The sequence below is a fragment of the Dendrobium catenatum genome, unplaced genomic scaffold, assembly GCF_001605985.2.
Source record: "Dendrobium catenatum unplaced genomic scaffold, ASM160598v2 fragScaff_scaffold_898, whole genome shotgun sequence".
Lineage (NCBI taxonomy): Eukaryota > Viridiplantae > Streptophyta > Magnoliopsida > Asparagales > Orchidaceae > Dendrobium > Dendrobium catenatum.
The window spans coordinates 1309718-1327869 of record NW_021319360.1 but is presented as its reverse complement, the minus strand read 5'-3'; the positions used below and the strand labels follow the sequence as shown (position 1 = coordinate 1327869).

General features: G+C 34.6%; 1 protein-coding gene across 1 annotated transcript; it reads right to left on the bottom strand.

Moving 5' to 3' along the window:
- Positions 1–16938: 16938 nt before the first annotated feature.
- Positions 16939–17493, bottom strand: LOC110110556 (probable calcium-binding protein CML30). Its single transcript, XM_020842083.1, has one exon. It carries the CDS (start codon positions 17491–17493, stop codon positions 16939–16941), a length of 555 nt encoding a protein of 184 aa, XP_020697742.1.
- Positions 17494–18152: the final 659 nt, after the last annotated feature.

Genomic DNA, 18152 nt, shown 5'->3' with positions numbered 1-18152 from the left:
TCAAATATTAACACCCCTACATTTCGTATGAGTGTCCACTCTATCATTTAAAAGACATTGGGTCTATTTGGAATAGTTTTTTTTTTTTTTTTTTCTATTTTATTTTTTAGACAAAATTCAATTTTTCATTTGACTATAATTCATTTGACTATAATTTTAATTATTTTTCAGATATTTAGATTATGAAAAACTAATTTTTTACAAAGAGTGTAGTTACTTTCTCCATCACAATTTCATAATAAACTTAAAAAAAAAATTCAATCATCCCAAATAGAACCTTACTATTAACATTATAGTAGAACAAGAGAAGAAAAAAAAATTGCTCTTACTCCTCTTCGCTCTGCTAGGGCTTCCCTAGCCCTCTTCGCGGCACTACCGCGCTAATAGTGTCGGTGATTCTCTCAACAAAGTTCTTAGTTATTTTTTGTGCTTTTTCTGTTGTTTACTTGTTCTAGCGGTGTCTTTTGCCGATTCGTCCATCTCCGCTTGTTGGAATGGCGGAGAATCGGCTGGCCAACCCTAGCTTTTTGGAAGAGTCGACCAAATCTCGCTCTTTTTTTATGCTTATCTGGTTCTGCTGCCTCTACGGGATTTCTCGACTTAAGTCCTACAACCTTTTGAGGTGTGCCATCCTTATTGATTTCGGAGGAGTTTTTTTTGCTCTGGCTGATCCTTTTAAATTTGCTTTAGTTGTTTTTTTTTTCTTTCTCGTCAGCCTATGTGAGAGCTCGTTCCTTTGATTTGTTTCTCTGTAGATGTGATTTTCCTCCCAGGATCGTCCGGGACGATATTGAGATCGTCCGGGACGATCAGTGCCTTGAAAAAGCTGATTTTTTTTAGTGCAGTTCGTCTGTACGAACTGGATTTAGTACTGGACGAACTGAAGAAATTTGTGAAGAAATCTGTCATTTTCGTCTGTACGAACCTGGAAGGGTCGGGACGATCCGTCTGTACGAAATTTGTCCAGAGAGCAAGTCGTCCGGACGCTATTTAATTTCGTCTGTACGAAATTTTGCCAGAGGGCTGTTGACCTCGTTTTTCGCTCAAATACCGTCGAGCGCATTCGATCAATTCGATTGAAACTCGTTGAGCCAAATCCGAGCTCGAATTCGATCTGAATTGATTTTTATTTGACTCGACCCTGTTCAATCAAGCCCGAATAGTTCGCTTTGACTGCGACGAGTTCAATTTGATCCGAATCGTCTTTAATTTGATTTGATCAAATTGATCGAACCTAGCCCGATTCTAATCGAGCCGATTTGAGTCAAAAAGTCTTATAATGTTGTTGTGGATATTCTGGGGTAATTTGGTAAATTTCTGAATCTGTGATTTCTGTGTAAATTCCGTATACTGCCGTTATGCCGCTGACGAGTTTTCTGACGAAATCCGATTTTCTGATTTGAATGTTTTGATGAGTGCATGTTATCAGAAGGGAGTTATAAGGGGCCTGGATCCTATGAGATTCAGTTAGTGTCTGGGGAAATCTTAGATGAGCTCAAGTTGGAGAAATATCTGTTCTGTTCCGGATCCGATGAAATTTATTCTGTTCTGGTGCTATAAGCACATTTAGCTATTAATTACTCAGAGAATTTCTGGTGCCGTGAGCACACTTAGCTATTAATTACTCAGAGAATTTTTGGTGCCGTGAGCACACTTAGCTATTAATTACTCAGAGAATTTTTGGTGCCGTGAGCACACTTAGCTATTAATTACTCAGAGAATTTCTGGTGCTATACGCACAAGGGAGATATAAGGGGAAGTTCTGGTGCCACAAGCATAAAGGGAGACATAAGGGGCCAGAATCCGTATAGATTTTGTAAGGGTCTGGGAATCTGAAATCTGAAATCTGAAATCTGATGTTTGATATCTGATAATCTATTCTGTGACGTATCTGCTCTGTTTTATGAATTATCTGATTAGAATTATCTGAGATGAATGTGATTTTATCTGATTTGAGATATGTTCCGTACGATCCTATTATTCTGTACGTTTTGTTCGTTCTGTACGATTTCTGTTTACTCCGTACGATTCTGTCTGTGTTGTGAAATTTGACTCGTGAATTCTATTTTTCTGTATCAGTGATTTGATTTCTGTTGATCAAGTATTTGTATTCTGATGATTATATGATTTCTACATGATTATATGATTTCTGTACGGCAATTTGAATAACTGCTTCTGGTGAATTATCTGATATGTTTTGTCAATTATCTGATATATGATTTCTGATTTCTGTATGATTCTGTTTGTTCTATACGATTCCGTTTATTCTGTTTGTTCTGTACGACTCCGTTTATTCTGTATGATTCTGTTTGTTCTGTACGAGTCCATTGGTTCTATGAAATCTGACTTAAATATTCTGCTATTCATTCTAATCAAGTATCTGAATATCGTATCTCATTTGATTATATATGATTTCTGTGATTATCTGAACGCTGTACGGATTTATGAGTTTCCTGTCATTGCACGATTTCATTAATTTGTCATATTTTACCCGTTACTGAACACAGATACTGATATGGACATTGATACTGCATCGATTCGTTGATACTACCGATACTGATACCGATACTACTGATTTATCGATACTGATAATTGTACTGATCTTATAGCACGTGATACATCGAATGCTGACCTATACGTGTGGTACATGTGATGCACTGACCATATAATATAGAATACGATGTTTACTGTATTGATTGTTCTATGTGATTTTATACCGTTTGATACTATTAACCGGAAGTGAATTCTTTATTGATCTGATTGATTCTATGGATATGGTTGAGTGATGTTGATCGTATTTGATTTGACGGATTTACTAGTACGGACTTAATTTCTGTGTGGATTTATTGTTAATGTACGGATTTGCTGTTACTACATGATTTCACCGTTATAGCATAATCGTTTATGTCGTCATTGGATTGTTACTGATATTGATACATACACTGCTACTACTGATTCACTGAACTGACTTTATGCACGTGATATACTGAACAAGTGACATGTGACTCATTGAGCACGTAATACCAATTACTGAATTGTATATGATTTATTGAGCAAGTGATAAAGAACTGGAATTTGGAAGTATATGTTGGTATGCTGTGATACGATTCTATTACATTGATTCGACTAATGTTATAGACTGATATGATAGATAAGACGACTATTAAAGAGATTTGATGCACGAACTGATTTCTGATTTATTGAGCTTTATGGATTTTCTACTGTTCACTGATTTTATCATTGATGATTTTGGGATTCTATTGTTCATGCATTGATTCCTGTTTCTGTAGCAATTTCCATATCTGCATAGATTCACTGATCATGTGCAACTGACTGTTATGGATTTGATTTGATCATTTGACATGCGTATTACTTTCATGCCGAGCTTTGATTTCAGTTATAGGCTTTGGTGAACTGCTGGGCTATTTAAGCTCATTATATGTGGTTAACAATTTCAGGTGCAGAGCCTCCCGCGTGAATCTCCTTTCAGACGCTAGTATGAGTTTTCGTAGTTTATGTTCTGGCTTTGTTTTGTAGCCCGAGCGGCTATTGTACATGTTCTTTTGGACTGTGTATATGAAATGTTGAAATGTGAATTATATTATTTTGATGTATCTGGTTTCTTTAATGCAATTATCATTTCTGGATGTCTGTATTGGTCTGAGCGAGAAAAGAAAAAAAAAGAGGAAGAAAGTAAGACTGTCAGACGAATCCTTTCACTATGGATGCCTGGGGCGTCACAGCCTAGCCTTGAGTCTATTTGAATTTTTTTTTCAACCTTAAGCTAATTGGGGACTACTCGGTTACCTTGTTGGATGGATCACATGCCTTGATAAAGTTGGTTAAGGATCTTGATTATAGTAGAATGTTCTTTCATAGATTATACTTTGTTAATAACTGTTATATGAGATTGACCAAATTGTCTCCCTCAGTTAATATTGGTATTGAGTCTCCGGTGATCCCCATTTGGATCTCTTTCCCCTATTTTTGGACGCATCTTTTTTCTCCTGGTATAATTCATGGCTTGGGTTTGTTGTTTGGTTTACCCTTAAAGGTTGATTCTGCCACTGCCATTGGTTTTTGACTGTCTGTTGCATATGTTTTGGCATAGCTAGACATTACCAAAAAGTACCCGAATAAAGTCTGGCTAAGAATGAAGAATTTTGACTATATAAAATAGTTTGAGATGGAGGTTTTTCCTCCATTTTGTGCGCAATGTAAATGTATTGGCCATTCTTTTGGTGCTTGTCGTCCCATTTCTTCTTCTGTTCCTATTTCGACAAATGTTGTTGTCTATGGCTCTGATCCGGTGACAGGTATCACTGAGGCTTTGAATCCTTTTTATTCTTTAATTAATGTCATTCCTTATGTTACTTCTGATAGGAATGCTCGTGGTGTATTGGGAAATTTGGATAATGTTGCTTCTGAAAGGCTTATTTCATCAATTAAGGCTTTGGTGGTTAATGAGGATAAATGTATTACTTCAGTTAGTGATATTAATGTTGAAAATGATGTTGGTCTCCCTGGTGGGGGCGCTATTCCGCCCAATGTTTCTTCGCCTATGGTTTTGTCGTGTAACATTAGAGAAGGTATCAATTTGAGGTTGGATCCTAACAATTGCTTGGTAAACTAGATATCTAGTCCGACTCCGAAATTCTATTGATGATAATGGTCATTATGTTGTTTACCCTGCGAGTTCTCTGGAAAGGCCGGTTGAGACTTTAAATGTTGAGGTTCCTTGCGATGCTTTGACTCTTAAAGGTGTTGAGGTTTCCATTGGGGAACTAAATGACGGGACTGTGGTCGGGGATGTTGTTTGTCCTTCAATTAATTTGTCTCCTATAGCTTTTGTTGATATTCCAATTTATGTTGTGTCCAATGCGGAAAAAAAAAATAAATAAATAAATAAATAAAAAAATGTTGTGTCCAATGCGGAGTTGAAAGCCATTTGGCTTTGTTGGTTAACTCTAGTTTGGATCAATCTGATTAGTTGGATGAGTCCTCGAGTGATTATTTCGATGAGCTTGCAAATGAATTTCAAGATATGTATAGTCTTTATGGTGGGACACATTGTTGACCAAGCATATTCAAGTGGTGCTAGTAAAAGACATAAATGTAAATCTAAGAAAAAATAGTTCTGTTATAATCATGAAATTGTTGTTGTTGGTTGTACCGGGGTTGATGAGGTGTTTGCTAGTAGCGAGCTAGGTGTTTGTGCTTGGTTTGGGTTTTTCTTTGGTTGGGGGGTTTTTTCTAGTTTGGCTTTGATTTATGGGGTTTCCTGTTTTACATGTCTGATGGTTTTTCAGACTATGATGAGGCAATTTTGCATAACCTCGAGTTGACCTTGGATAGCTGGCAACCTTGGTGATTTTCTTTGCCTTGTGGGGTGTTGTCTATTTCTTTTCAAATCCTCGACTGGTTGCTTTGTGGCTTGCTACCTCTAATAGGTGGTTTGTCCTTTGTCAGCTCAGTAGTTGCAGGATTGTCATTACTGAGTCCGTATGGGTACGCTGTAGCATTCATTTTTTTTCTTAGGTTCATTTCTTCTTGGCGGTTTTGTCATCTTAGCTCTTGTCTTTTGGAGTTTATGCTCTCCAATGTTGTAATTGTATTTTGGCTTTTCTCTGGTTATTGTATTTTTTTATCTTTTATTGAATAAAATTTTGGCTAGTCCCTTTTATTAAAAAAAAAAATTAAAAAAAAGGAAGAAAAAAATTGCATCATCAGGCGGCGATACGTTTTTTTTTTTCACGACAGGTTTAACGATTTTAGAATTGTGTTGTATTTTGTTTAGCATTTCGATATTTAATGTAATATTAATCTTAATGCACATTTAATTACCGTTAACCCCATCAATACATATAGACATTATGACGAGCTAAAGCTAGCGCAATGAAAATAAAATAATGAATATATTGTGCCCATCGTTTTCTTTATCGCCATTATTAGCCTTATCCCTACTATTAATTATCTTCGCCGATATCGTGAAGGGAACTTTTATTCCGTCCAGTGAACGTACGCCCTCTACGTTCGGCCACCAATATTTTAGCGCCACGTAGCATGAAGAAAAGACGCTGATTCGACCCGCTATTTTTTGGGTTCTCGCACGTGCGTTTTTTTAAATCCTTGACGAGCCGAATAACATCCCATCATCTTTTGGATATATTTCAAATACCTAGCAATACCGAGCAAATACCGAGTTGTACCTAATTTTTTCTAGCAATACCGAGCAAATACCTAGCAATGCCGAGCAAATCCCTAGCAATACCGAACAAATCCTGAGCAAATACTGAGCAAATACTGAGTTGTACCGAGTTTTTTCTAGCAATACCGAGCAAATACTTAGCAATACCGAGCAAGTCTCTAGCAATACCGAGCAAATCCTGAGCAAATACCAAGTTGTACCGAGTTGTACTGAGTTGTAGAAAAACTCGGTACAACTCGGTATTTGCATGGTATTGGTCTTCACATAGCGGTATTTCTTATTTTTGCAAAGCAATACCTAGCAAATACCGAGCAATACCGAGAAAATCGCGAACATAACATTCCCGGGTTCTGCTACAGGTCAAGTCGTCGGGCCGCGCGGTAAAGAGTAAGAGCACGTGGCGACATGTTATTGACGGCCGAACGTAGCTCTACGTCAGGTCAGAGGACTTAATAATTGTTCTCGTGAAGGAGAGGGGATCAAAAGGAAAAAAAATCTACAAGCAGGTAGCAACATCGAATCCCCATTAATACAAACGATGTAAGATAGTCAGTATCCTCCGATAACTAACTTGTCTATAATAAATATCAATATGTGACATCAAAATGTTATCTCATCAGAATTACTATGGACAGATACATTAGGGCATCTCCGATTGAAAATTTTAATTTTCACTTTCAATACAGTAATACATCAAAATGTAGAAAATTTTCTCCAATTGAACTTCATTTTCTAACACAAAAAAAATATTCGTGGTATATTTTTCCTATACTTTATTTTATATATTTTTAATCATATATTTATATTAAAAGAAACATATAACTAATTTTTTCTCAGGATTATCCGATTCAGACATTTTTAGGACCCCAAAATCATTTTTTGATGTTTCAGATAAAATTTTAGTACTTTCAGAGCCTAAAGAAGCCTCTACAATAAGTTTCAAATCATTTTGAAAGTTTTAAAGCAACATTTTTCAGCATCATCTTCTTCAATTGTTACGCCAACTTCATATAATGTTAAAATTATAATCTGGGATAATTTATTTGGTTCACGACCCTGATTGGAGGTCCATATTGACATTCAGGGAGTGGTCATGCCTCATTATTGTTAAGAAATTATAATTTTACAATGCGACATTGTGAAAGTCTCATACATGTATTTAAGGATTTTGCAAAATTTAAATTTTGAAACTAGGGGGGAAACGAATACATCACCAAATCGAGCACAAATCTTGAGCCATATCCAAGTTGGGAACTTCCAAAACAAAATTTGGGACAATCCGAGCTCCAATTACAGCAAACTTATAATCAAATTGAACGTCTCTCAATGAGGCGAACCCAACGACATTAAAATCAATCCAATACCAGCCCAAATGGGCCCAAATCAAGATCGGACCATATTTGAAAGGTTCAAACCATTAATTGGATGTCCAAATTATATACAAATATGACATGCTTATAGTCGAATGGAGTAGCTCAATGAGACCGATTCAATAAGCCCAATTTCTCTTAATTTTAATATTATTAAGGACTTAAATACTAAACAAATGCTCCACAAATAAGGGAATCAGTATGGGTAGTTCGATGGAGTACTCTATATCTACCATTGATCTTCTCTACATTTATATAGCATTCCACTCTAAAAATTTATAAGTAGGCATCCTCTTCCACATTAAATGAGGGCTAGGATTTTTGGAGGCTTAGACTGTAACAATTTAAAAATTTGAAAATAATTGAAAAAATAAATGAATACTTGTTTGAACTATAGCGCTGTGGCGTTAGGCTTAGAGCTAATTATTTTTTCGGTACTTGTAAATTATTATAATATTTTTTTAGTGCATGTGGGAGAGAGAGAAATTTGAATTTTTGGTCTTTGAATCGCTTTGCCGCTTTTACAAAAATTGTTCATATCGAACTATGTGATTTTAATTCTATCTCTGTTTTAAAAAATTTTAATTTTGACTGCTGACTTTCTCAAAATTGATTTTACTATATTTTTTTGACTTTATTGAACTTTTATCGCACAACTGTATGTTACTATATTAAATATCTTAAAATGTTTTGACTTCAGTATTTATGAATTTTACCAGATAAAATAAAAGTTACTGAATTTTATATGAATTAACTTGTGTAGAATTGGTTATTTTTATTTAAGCCTATTGTTAATATGACCATTGAGAATGAAAATATATATGTGATTGGATAAAGAGCTGGTCGATATTGCTTTCATTATAATGTATGTAAAAGATAAGTAAAGACTAGTTGACCCGCTGGTTAAAGATTGATTGGCTTATATAGGATAGTGGGCTGACGGATTTTCCTTTAAATACTATGGTTGGATGTTATTCTTTACTGATTCATGTGATACAACAATATAATGATTGGAAGTTATAAGAATTTATTACTGTGCTAACGGGTAATAAGTGTCGACTTTATTTATTAAGCTAATAATTATTTATTATTGACTACCGACTGTGAAAAACATCGTGAAATCCACGACTTCTTATTTGTTTAAGTGTGATCACTGAAATACATATTACATATTCATTGCTATCATACGACTTTACTGATACTATATTAATTTATTGTCATTATACATATTTATTATTGATGTATTGCTTTACTGTAATTGCCACCAATTTTACTAACGACATTATACTGATACTATAATCGATAAGGACATTAATAATGTTTAATACCACTATTGATTCGCTTTTATTGTTGTTGTTATTATTTCACTATATTAATATTGAGTATGTGATTAAGATAGTGATTTGATATTGATATGAAATGACTAGATAGCATGTGTACATCATTAAAGGGTTTAATTGCATTTATATGATTTCAACAGTCTTTGTCAAAACTTTGATTTTTCTATTATATACGATTTTTTTACTGATTGATAGTAATGATACGACAATTACTTTATCGAGACATGTACTAGTTTAATAATTTCCTCATAGTACTACTTTATTGGCTTATTTATCGTACTATTTTATTATTACAGTTTTACTACTCATGCATATGAGCTTTACTATTTATGCATAGATTCGTGATCATATAATATTCATACAACTTTGATTCCTTTGACCACCATCACTCATCGACTCTGATCCCTTCGAATATCGTCGCTGAACGACTATTGCCCCTTTGATCACTATTGTTCGTTGGTTGTAGTCCCTTCGACCACCGCCAGTCACCAACTACGATCGCTCCAACTATATCGTCTCCTGACTACTATCTATGTAACATTTGTCGCCTATCGACTATGATCCCCAACCACTATCGATGGACGACTATAGTCCCTCCGACCTGTAGCACTCGACAACAGTCCCATCTGCCTTAATAGCCCAATTTTAGTTTTAGGATTTGGTTATTTGCTGGGCTCTTGTGCTCATTATATGTGGTTAAATAATTTCAGGCCAGGGTAAAGTAGCGGGAGTGTGATTTTTCCCTTTTCATGATTTTACACGTAAAAATATTGGTGCTTCTTATAATCTTGCACTTCTCTCTCTCTCTCTCATTCATTTATTTTGGTAAGGTTCTACTGTATGGAACTAAAGTTGTTTTATTAAATATTTTTCTCTCATTATAAAATCCATTTTTAACTTTTAAATAACTTGGCTGGCTTGTTTAATTTATAATGGGAGGCTACTGGTATTGGTGTGGCTGTTGTAGACTAACTCACATCCTACTTCAATCCTAACAAAGGATTGAAGAAAATCTATTTTGAGTAAGTATTGGGAACTTTTGAAAAAAAAAAAAACTTCTATGGATATATCGTATAAACCTTTATATAACAGTTATTTGAAGCACCTAAATGCTTTGTTAGTCTATTTAGGAGCCTTATGATGATGTTCATAAAACTTGGCATAATAAACAATTTATTTTTTGTGCTCTTACAAGACTTAACTATTTTAGCTTAAACTTAACAAGATTTATCTAAGCAAACTTTAGTTGATTAACCCATCTTTAGAAAAAAATTTCTTATGTGGGAAGCCATCATTATGCTTCACCACTGATATTAGCTCTTCAAAGGAGTGGTTGGTGATATAGTTTTTGCCCGCATTTGATCATATAAAGTAGGATAGTGATAGTGTCTTCCATGGAGCAATTCATTTATTGGAGCAAAAAGTTTGATAGGAAGCCCTATCTTGTTCCCCATGAAAGTAGCTAAAGGGATCATATTTTTCATTGGTTTATAATAATTATTAGGGGTGTCAATTTTGGGTCATGGGTCGGGTTCGGGTCGAACCCGAAACTGACCCGGGTTCAAACGGTCGACCCTAACCCGACACGGGTAGACAAACGAGTCGGAAATCCGAACCCGGACCCGACCCGGCGGGTTGCCGGGTTGACCCGACTCGACCCGGTTTTGGGTTCTGCCGCATTTTGAAATCGGGTCGGGTCCAACCCAGATTTTCCAGGTCGGGTCCGGGTCGGATTTTCATGTCGTGTCAACTATTGACACCCCTAATAATTACTATCATTCAAAAGTTCATTGCCTATTCATGATCAGGAGTTCAATTATTCTAGCTTCAAAATAAAGTCCCAATTATCTTGAAATATTTGTTGATTAAATTATAATTTTGTATAAACAATGAATATTAATACTAATTGATTTTTAATTTCTATTTACAAAACTCTTATGCAACCCAATATCGTCTCCATATTTCCTTGATATTTTCTTAGATCACATAAATCTTTATGCAAATGGCCGACATTTGAATATTTGTATTATATATTTTATGAATATCTGAGCCTATCCCCAGTTTATCGGCAGTGCTCTCTTTTTTTCCTTATTGTTCACAAATTGGTATACTTTTTATTTTGATGAAAATTGATCATTTTATAGGTATCTTCATCCTTTTTCCTACTCTATAATTATTTTTGATTCATTGAAATTCGGTGAAACTCAACTCACCTTAGTCTGTTGGTTGAGATTTTTGACTATCAATCAAGAGGTCTTCGATCAGTTCAAGTCTTGCGTATATAATGTGTATGAGTTTGTCTTAATTGACCTAAATTTCCCTCAAAAAAATTAGGTGAATGTCCTCATCATTTCTCCAAAAAAAGTACAATTTTAAAATATTTAGCATATCTTAGTTTTTTAATGGTGCCTTATCTACTAAGCATCTTGGTCATTCATATATAATAAATATTTTATAAGAATTTTTAGTTATATTTTCTTATTAGGATGCTAAGAAGTACATGCACAAAACAATAGTTTCATATTTGTAAAACAAAGGCTCCCATTATTTATTAATATATTGAACTGAATATATCCATTCACTACCAACAAAATGATATTATTCTCATAGTTTAAGTCTCCATGATCTGATTGCCTAATTTTGGCAAGTTTAAAATTAAAGCCCTTTTCATACTAACATCTTCTAATTAATTGACTCTTCATAATAAAATATTAGATTTTATTTAAAGACGAATATACATTATATAAAACTCAATTAGCTTGAAATTAAAATTTCTACTATTTTTAATGCCATCCTACCTATTTTTGGGCCCCTTTTGAGATAGTTTTCTTACTATTTAATAAAACACCTTTTTAGTAAAAAACTTTTAAAACCATAAAAAAAGTGACAAAAAACTGTCTCAAATGAAGGATTAATTATTTTGTGCGGACTCCAAATGCCATCCGGAGACTAACCAGAATACGCGACGTCACCCCTTTGCTGGGCACGGCACAGCTCAGCACCACAGCTCGGTACCACTGATTTGGTTGCTCCTAATTTGTCTCAAAATGTAGAGCTACGTCCGGCCTCCGCACAGAATAATTTCTCGAAACGAAGGCAAAATGAAAGGGTAATCTAATATATTTTAACAACTTTTTCCATCTATATTATAAACAACCTTTCCACTTCAATCATATTTTATTAAGTGCAACTCCTTTAATAAAATCTACCATATTAGCAAGATGACACCGTTGAAATAAAACTTTTAATTTCATTTTAATTCCAACTTGGTATCCTAATTTATTTATTCTATCACCAACTTTTGCAAAAAAAAAAAAGGAAAAATGAAGCCATATTCCACTCCATAAGAAGTGAACTTTCCCATCAAAGTGTAGAATAAAGTTGCAGAAGTGGAGATCCAACCGAATGCTGCTTCTATCACTTTAGCTAGTGGGAGAACTGATAAGAAAGTCCAAATAAAGGAATAATTAAATTTTAATATATATAAGAGGAAGAAGAAAAAGCTAAGCCAATAGATTTCATTGCTTTTAATCCAAGCATAATGAGTATGGCACTATAGAATAAAAAGAAAGTGAAAAACAAAAAAGGATCATTTATTATATTATTGAATCATACAAATAGGATTGTAATTTACGGAATAATGAGGTCTTTATTGTTATTTGAAAGAATAATTTTAATTCATTTGTTTTACAAATTCGTAATTTTATCTTCAAATAGTTTACATATGAAAATAAAATTGTTATTTTTAGAAATAAATTTGAAGATTTTATTAAGCTTAAAATTAATGTTAAATTCCAATTAAATCAAATGTTAATACATAAAATTTTAAAAATCTCTCTCTCTATCTCTCTCAGAAGCAAATAATTTTTTATTTTAAATTAATGAAAAAATTTGAATTCATATTCTAATATATTTTAGGTGACGAATTTACATTGAAATTAGTGCTACATATAATAACAAATAGATATACTTATATTAATACAATCAAAGTCTTGAAGCCAGTAGTTTCAATATAGTATTTTTCTCCATAAAATTGGGTAAATACTATATTATATATTATTCTTTTAATATTTTAAAGCCAAAAATCATCTGGAAATGCAATTTTGTCCAATTAATCCAATGGCACGCACATAACATACGCGTGTGAAGTAAACACACACGAATATTTGGATCTACCTTTGCCTTTCACGCGTGTGCGAAAAACGCATTAATTTGTTTATTTAAAAAGTGCGAACCTTTTCTTCTTTAAATTATTACTTTTTTTTTTTGTGGTGGTCTTTTGCCGTTTCTGTAGTGGGTTGAGACATATTATGAACGGTGAGAGGCATTCTCGAAGTTTCCACAATGGGCATTAAGAAAAGAAAAGCATTAAAAGAATAATATTATTCAATTTTTGACTTTTTGTCAACCACGGGCAACGGCTAATAGAATAATTAAATCCCAAGCCTTTGTAATACAGAATTTTTCTTTTGTTGTAAACAACTTTGATGGATATGTCAAAATAGATTTTTAAGTTGATCTCGGGTAAAAATTGGAACCAACAGTTTTCAAGTGATCCGACTTGATTAGACAAACAGATAAAAAATGCAGACACAAATCTGACTTATCGCATTAACAGGTTGACCTGACTCAGCCGGTAACCCACGGGTAATAATTGGAACCAACAGTTTTCAAGTGATCCGACCTGATTAGACAAACAGATAAAAAATGCAGACACAAATCTGACTCATCGCATTAACAGGTTGACCTGACTCAGCCGGTAACCCACGGGTAATAATGATAATAATAACATTAGTAATAAGCAACTATTGGTCCCTCCATATCTATCTCCTTTTGGCTGTAAAGTCGGATTTAATGCTCATTCTCTGACGTTGACTTTTATCCTTCCCGTTACTGTTTCGTATCTTTCTCATTATTTATAAAGCAATGTATATTGCTATATACATTTAGACTTAAGCTTTTTTTTTTTTTTTGTTAAAACATACTCATAAGCCTATCCGTTAATATTTAAAAAAATGTACAAGATACTTAAAGAGACCTCCAATTTCCTATTGCTCAAAAGAGCTATAAAAAAATCTTATAAACCGGTGATTCATACTAAGCAAAATTATAATGAAAAATCAGAAACCTAAACTTTTGAATAAACATTCAGCACAAACTTATCTCCAGAAGAGGGAGTATTAGCATCCCAAAAAAAAGGTTCAGCAAACATTTGCATAAAAGAGCTGCACCAGAAAATGACGAAGCCATGATTTTTAAAAATTTGCACATGCTTAAATTTATGCATGATTTTTAAAAATTTTAAAAATTAAGCAGAATTTTTAAAACTTAAGCGGGATTTTTAAAACTTAGATAAAATTTTTTTTTAAAATATGAAATGTTTAACATTTAAATAGTATTTAGGTGGTTTTTATTATTTTTTTAATATTTAAATTTAATAAATAACATAAAGTTATTTTAAAAATATAAATATTTATTTGAGCCGGCTCAAGGTCGAACTCGAGCTCGACTCGCGAGCTCGATAAGCTCGGCTCCCGAGCTCATAAATAAGTCGAGCTCGAGCCGGCTCGGCTCACTTACACCCCTTGTTGAAAGTATAAAAACTAAAGGATAAACTAAATAAATTATACCGTTTTAACCATAACCCACACAACCAAGCATGCAATGAGACAAGTGGAAAATCCGTAGCAACTCCCCAAACTCCCGAAACAATGAAGAAATTGCAAGTCACTTAACAGATAGCCACCAAATCCAAAAATCACAAAAGCAAAACGAAAAAATCAACCGCACATTAACGGGATTTAATATAAGGTAAACTAATCTGATCCACGACCACCAAATCTTTAACAGTTTTAGGGATCTGATCCTCGTGAAATTCAATGGAATGAAGAGTAGTGAAACCCATTTTAGCTAGAGCTGAACTAAAGCTTTATATTTGGGCATTAGCCCGTATATCAGATGGCCCAAGTATTGGATGACATGGTGTTAGGCCTTACATTGGTGGCACCTTCCAATTTTAAAAAGTTACCCCGGGAGAGGCCCATTAAAAGAGTCCACTTACGGACGCTAGACCATTAGTCGCGGCATGGCATCTGATTGAGGGGACCCACAGTATGAATATAGCATAACTAGGGGTGTCAATTTTCACTGGTCGGATTCGGGTCGAACCGGAACTGACCCGAGTTCAAACCAGTCGACCCTAGCCCTATCCTGGTAGATAAACGGGTCGGAAATTCGAACCTGGACTCGACACGGCGGGTTGCCGGGTTGACCCGACCCGAAACGGGACCCGAAACGCGCGAAAGAGCGCGGGCGAGCGGCGAGCGCTTGTGCTGGTGTGCGCGCGGGCAGCCTCGGACGTGGGGCGCCTGCAGGCGCGTTAGCGTGCGCTGGCAAGCTTTGTCGGGCGGGCAGCAGAGCGAGGATGGTCTGGGCAGCTTCGCTGGCAGGCGGGGCAATGCGGGCAGTTCAAATTACCCGAACCCGACCCGTTTTTCAAACGGGTATAATCTGGGAACCCGAACCCGATCCGTTTTTAAATCGGGTCGGGTCCAACCCGAATTTTTCGAGTCAAGTTTTCATGTCGTGTCAAATATTGACACTCCTAAGCATAACTATACATACATTATTTATATTGAATAACTTCGCTTACAGATGAGTTCTTTAGAAGCATTTCATAAATTTATTTGTTAGACAACTATCATGTATAAAAAAATTTATATGAAAAAATTAAGAAATAAATAAATTTATATGATGGAAAAGAGCCTTTGAATATTAGGTCAGTTTGATTGTGAAAACCGTAAGAAATTTGAAATTCATTTTTTAATTAAAAAGTTAATAAGAGAAAAATAATTTTTCCCATAAAGATTTTGTAGTTGCTGTTATGGATAACTAGAACATCCAAATGGTCCTTATTTTTATTGAGATAAATTTGTTGAAAACCCATGCAAATTTATTGAAAATGAAATAAAAATTTTAGGCGAAAATTTGAGCCAAAAGAATTCATAAATCTCTTATTGGAGACGCATTTTAATGAAGAAATAACTGAAGGAAAATTTTTTCTAAGAATCTTCCCAATGAATTTGGTGGTAATAACGACCTAAAATTTTAAGTCGGAACAAAAATTACTGACTTAAAATATTTCTTGCTATTATGATTTTGTTGAAATTTGAAGAATCGCTTCTTTCTCACTTAAATAATATTTTAATTAACATTTCATTTGGGACGACTTCTTTACTACTTCTTAAAATAATTTTTTAATATAAAAATTAATTTCATACTAAAAAGTTGTTTTAAGAAGCAAAAAAAAAAAAAAAAAAAAAAACTGTCCGAGACAAAACCTAAAAATATTTTAATGAAATTGTAAAATATTACGATGTAAAACTTGTCATTTAGTTGGGATCCCAATATAAGAATTGAAATAAAGTCATATCTATGTTCTATAAATTTACTTCAAAATATATTTGCTCACTCATCTGTCACTTGAGGATCAAAGCCCTATAAGGGGTCCTAGCTAGTCGGGTACCCATGCTTTGTATGGGCAGGCTTTGCTTACATACACTCACCTATAGTGACTTTTGGAATGTCGTACCCATTTATACCTACCAACTTTTCATATTTTTTGAATGCAGTCCATCATGGGTTGATGGCTTTGAGGCTTGTTATCATTTGCTTTGACTGCAAACTTTCAAGCCACATATCAGAATTTATCGTGGCCGCAACGCAGTTCAGTGTTGTGCACTGCGTAGTGAGGATTGCCGTAATATACGACATACGATGATTAGCATATACGACATACGATAATTAGCAATATAAATTATCTTAGACCCTGTTGTTAAGTACCCACCCTTGAGGCAATGGGTGTAAATATACCCATTCAAATGAGTATGGGTGAGTACGCGGGATTATAGCATTTCTAATTCCTTTTAAATATTAATCCCAAAATTTACAAATTTCTCACATTTCACTGTTCCATCTACCAACTTATTACACACCACTTTTTCGACAAATTTGACATAAATCAACTGAAGCTGCTCTCCGAAAGCTTAAGGAACTCACAGAAATCTATCACTCCATCTCCATTGTCATCATGCGCTGCAATCATAGTCTTGCATGAATCCAACTCAACTCCTCCAAAGCCCAGCTTGAAGAGAACTCTCTGAAGCTCCTCTGCATCCACAAACCCATCTCTGTTTTCATCAAAGAAGCCGAAAGCCTCCACTGCCTCCTCCAAGCTCGGCTCTTCCTCCTCGAACATTGCAGAAATGTCATCTGATCGCAGAAGCTCGTTCCTTTTCTCAGCTTTATCAATAATTCCAAACCCCAATTTCTCCATGACAAGCTCCATATCTTCTCCTGTAACCATAATCGCTTGGTTCACATGAAGCTCTGCTCTTACCTCCTCTTTCCTCCTGCTGATCTTCTCTGCTGACTGAGTTCTCCATGACCAAGAAAAAACAGAGAGGTGGCTCGAAGCGAGCTTACGAAAACGAGTTAATAAGACGAGAGCAGGTTCAAGGACTAGGAAATCAATGAAGTCCGAGAAGAAGAGGTCGGTTTTGGGTACCTTCTCCATTAGTGTTTCTTTTCTTTTGGAAGAGGCTTAAGGTGAAGATAGGAGATTGTGGGTTTTATAACAGCAGAGGAAATAGAAAGGAAGGTGAGCTATTGTGATTGTGTTGGGAGACCCGCGTTCTGAGAATTAATTGGTGGGTTGACGAAGAAAGTAGACTGACTGGAAAGAAGAGTACCAGTGAAGAATTAGTGTTATTTACTAGGAAGCTTTTTAATAATTTCTTTCGGATTTAGTTGTAATAGTTCAAATGATTAAGTATCGAGGTATTATTAATTTTAATCTAATGGTCTCATAATTTTATCAAGTTGGTTTAACTTTGTTGCGTCCAGAAATATTCCTGGCTGTAGAGCAATATAAAGTTTAGCATCTCAATTTTGTATCTTACACCAAGATTTTTAGATGAAAAACTCCTGAAAAGAGAGAAAAATCACAGGGCCTAGCCTAATTTGAATGAATCTATCAGTATTGCAGTTGATTACAAATAAGGTCATTCCTTAGGGGAAAGCCTTAGCTTGATGTATATTTTATAGAGTACATTACATGATGAGAATACAAAGAATTACTTTTGATGTGTTTGTTTGGTCGGAAGGACTGTAATCTTTCGGATACAGTTGTAATAGTTCAAATGATTAAGTATCGATGTGTTATTAATTTTAATC

Bases quoted from the DNA above. Each gene is read 5' to 3' on its own strand.
- LOC110110556 (XM_020842083.1), bottom strand. From the start codon at position 17,493: ATGGAGAAGGTACCCAAAACCGACCTCTTCTTCTCGGACTTCATTGAT.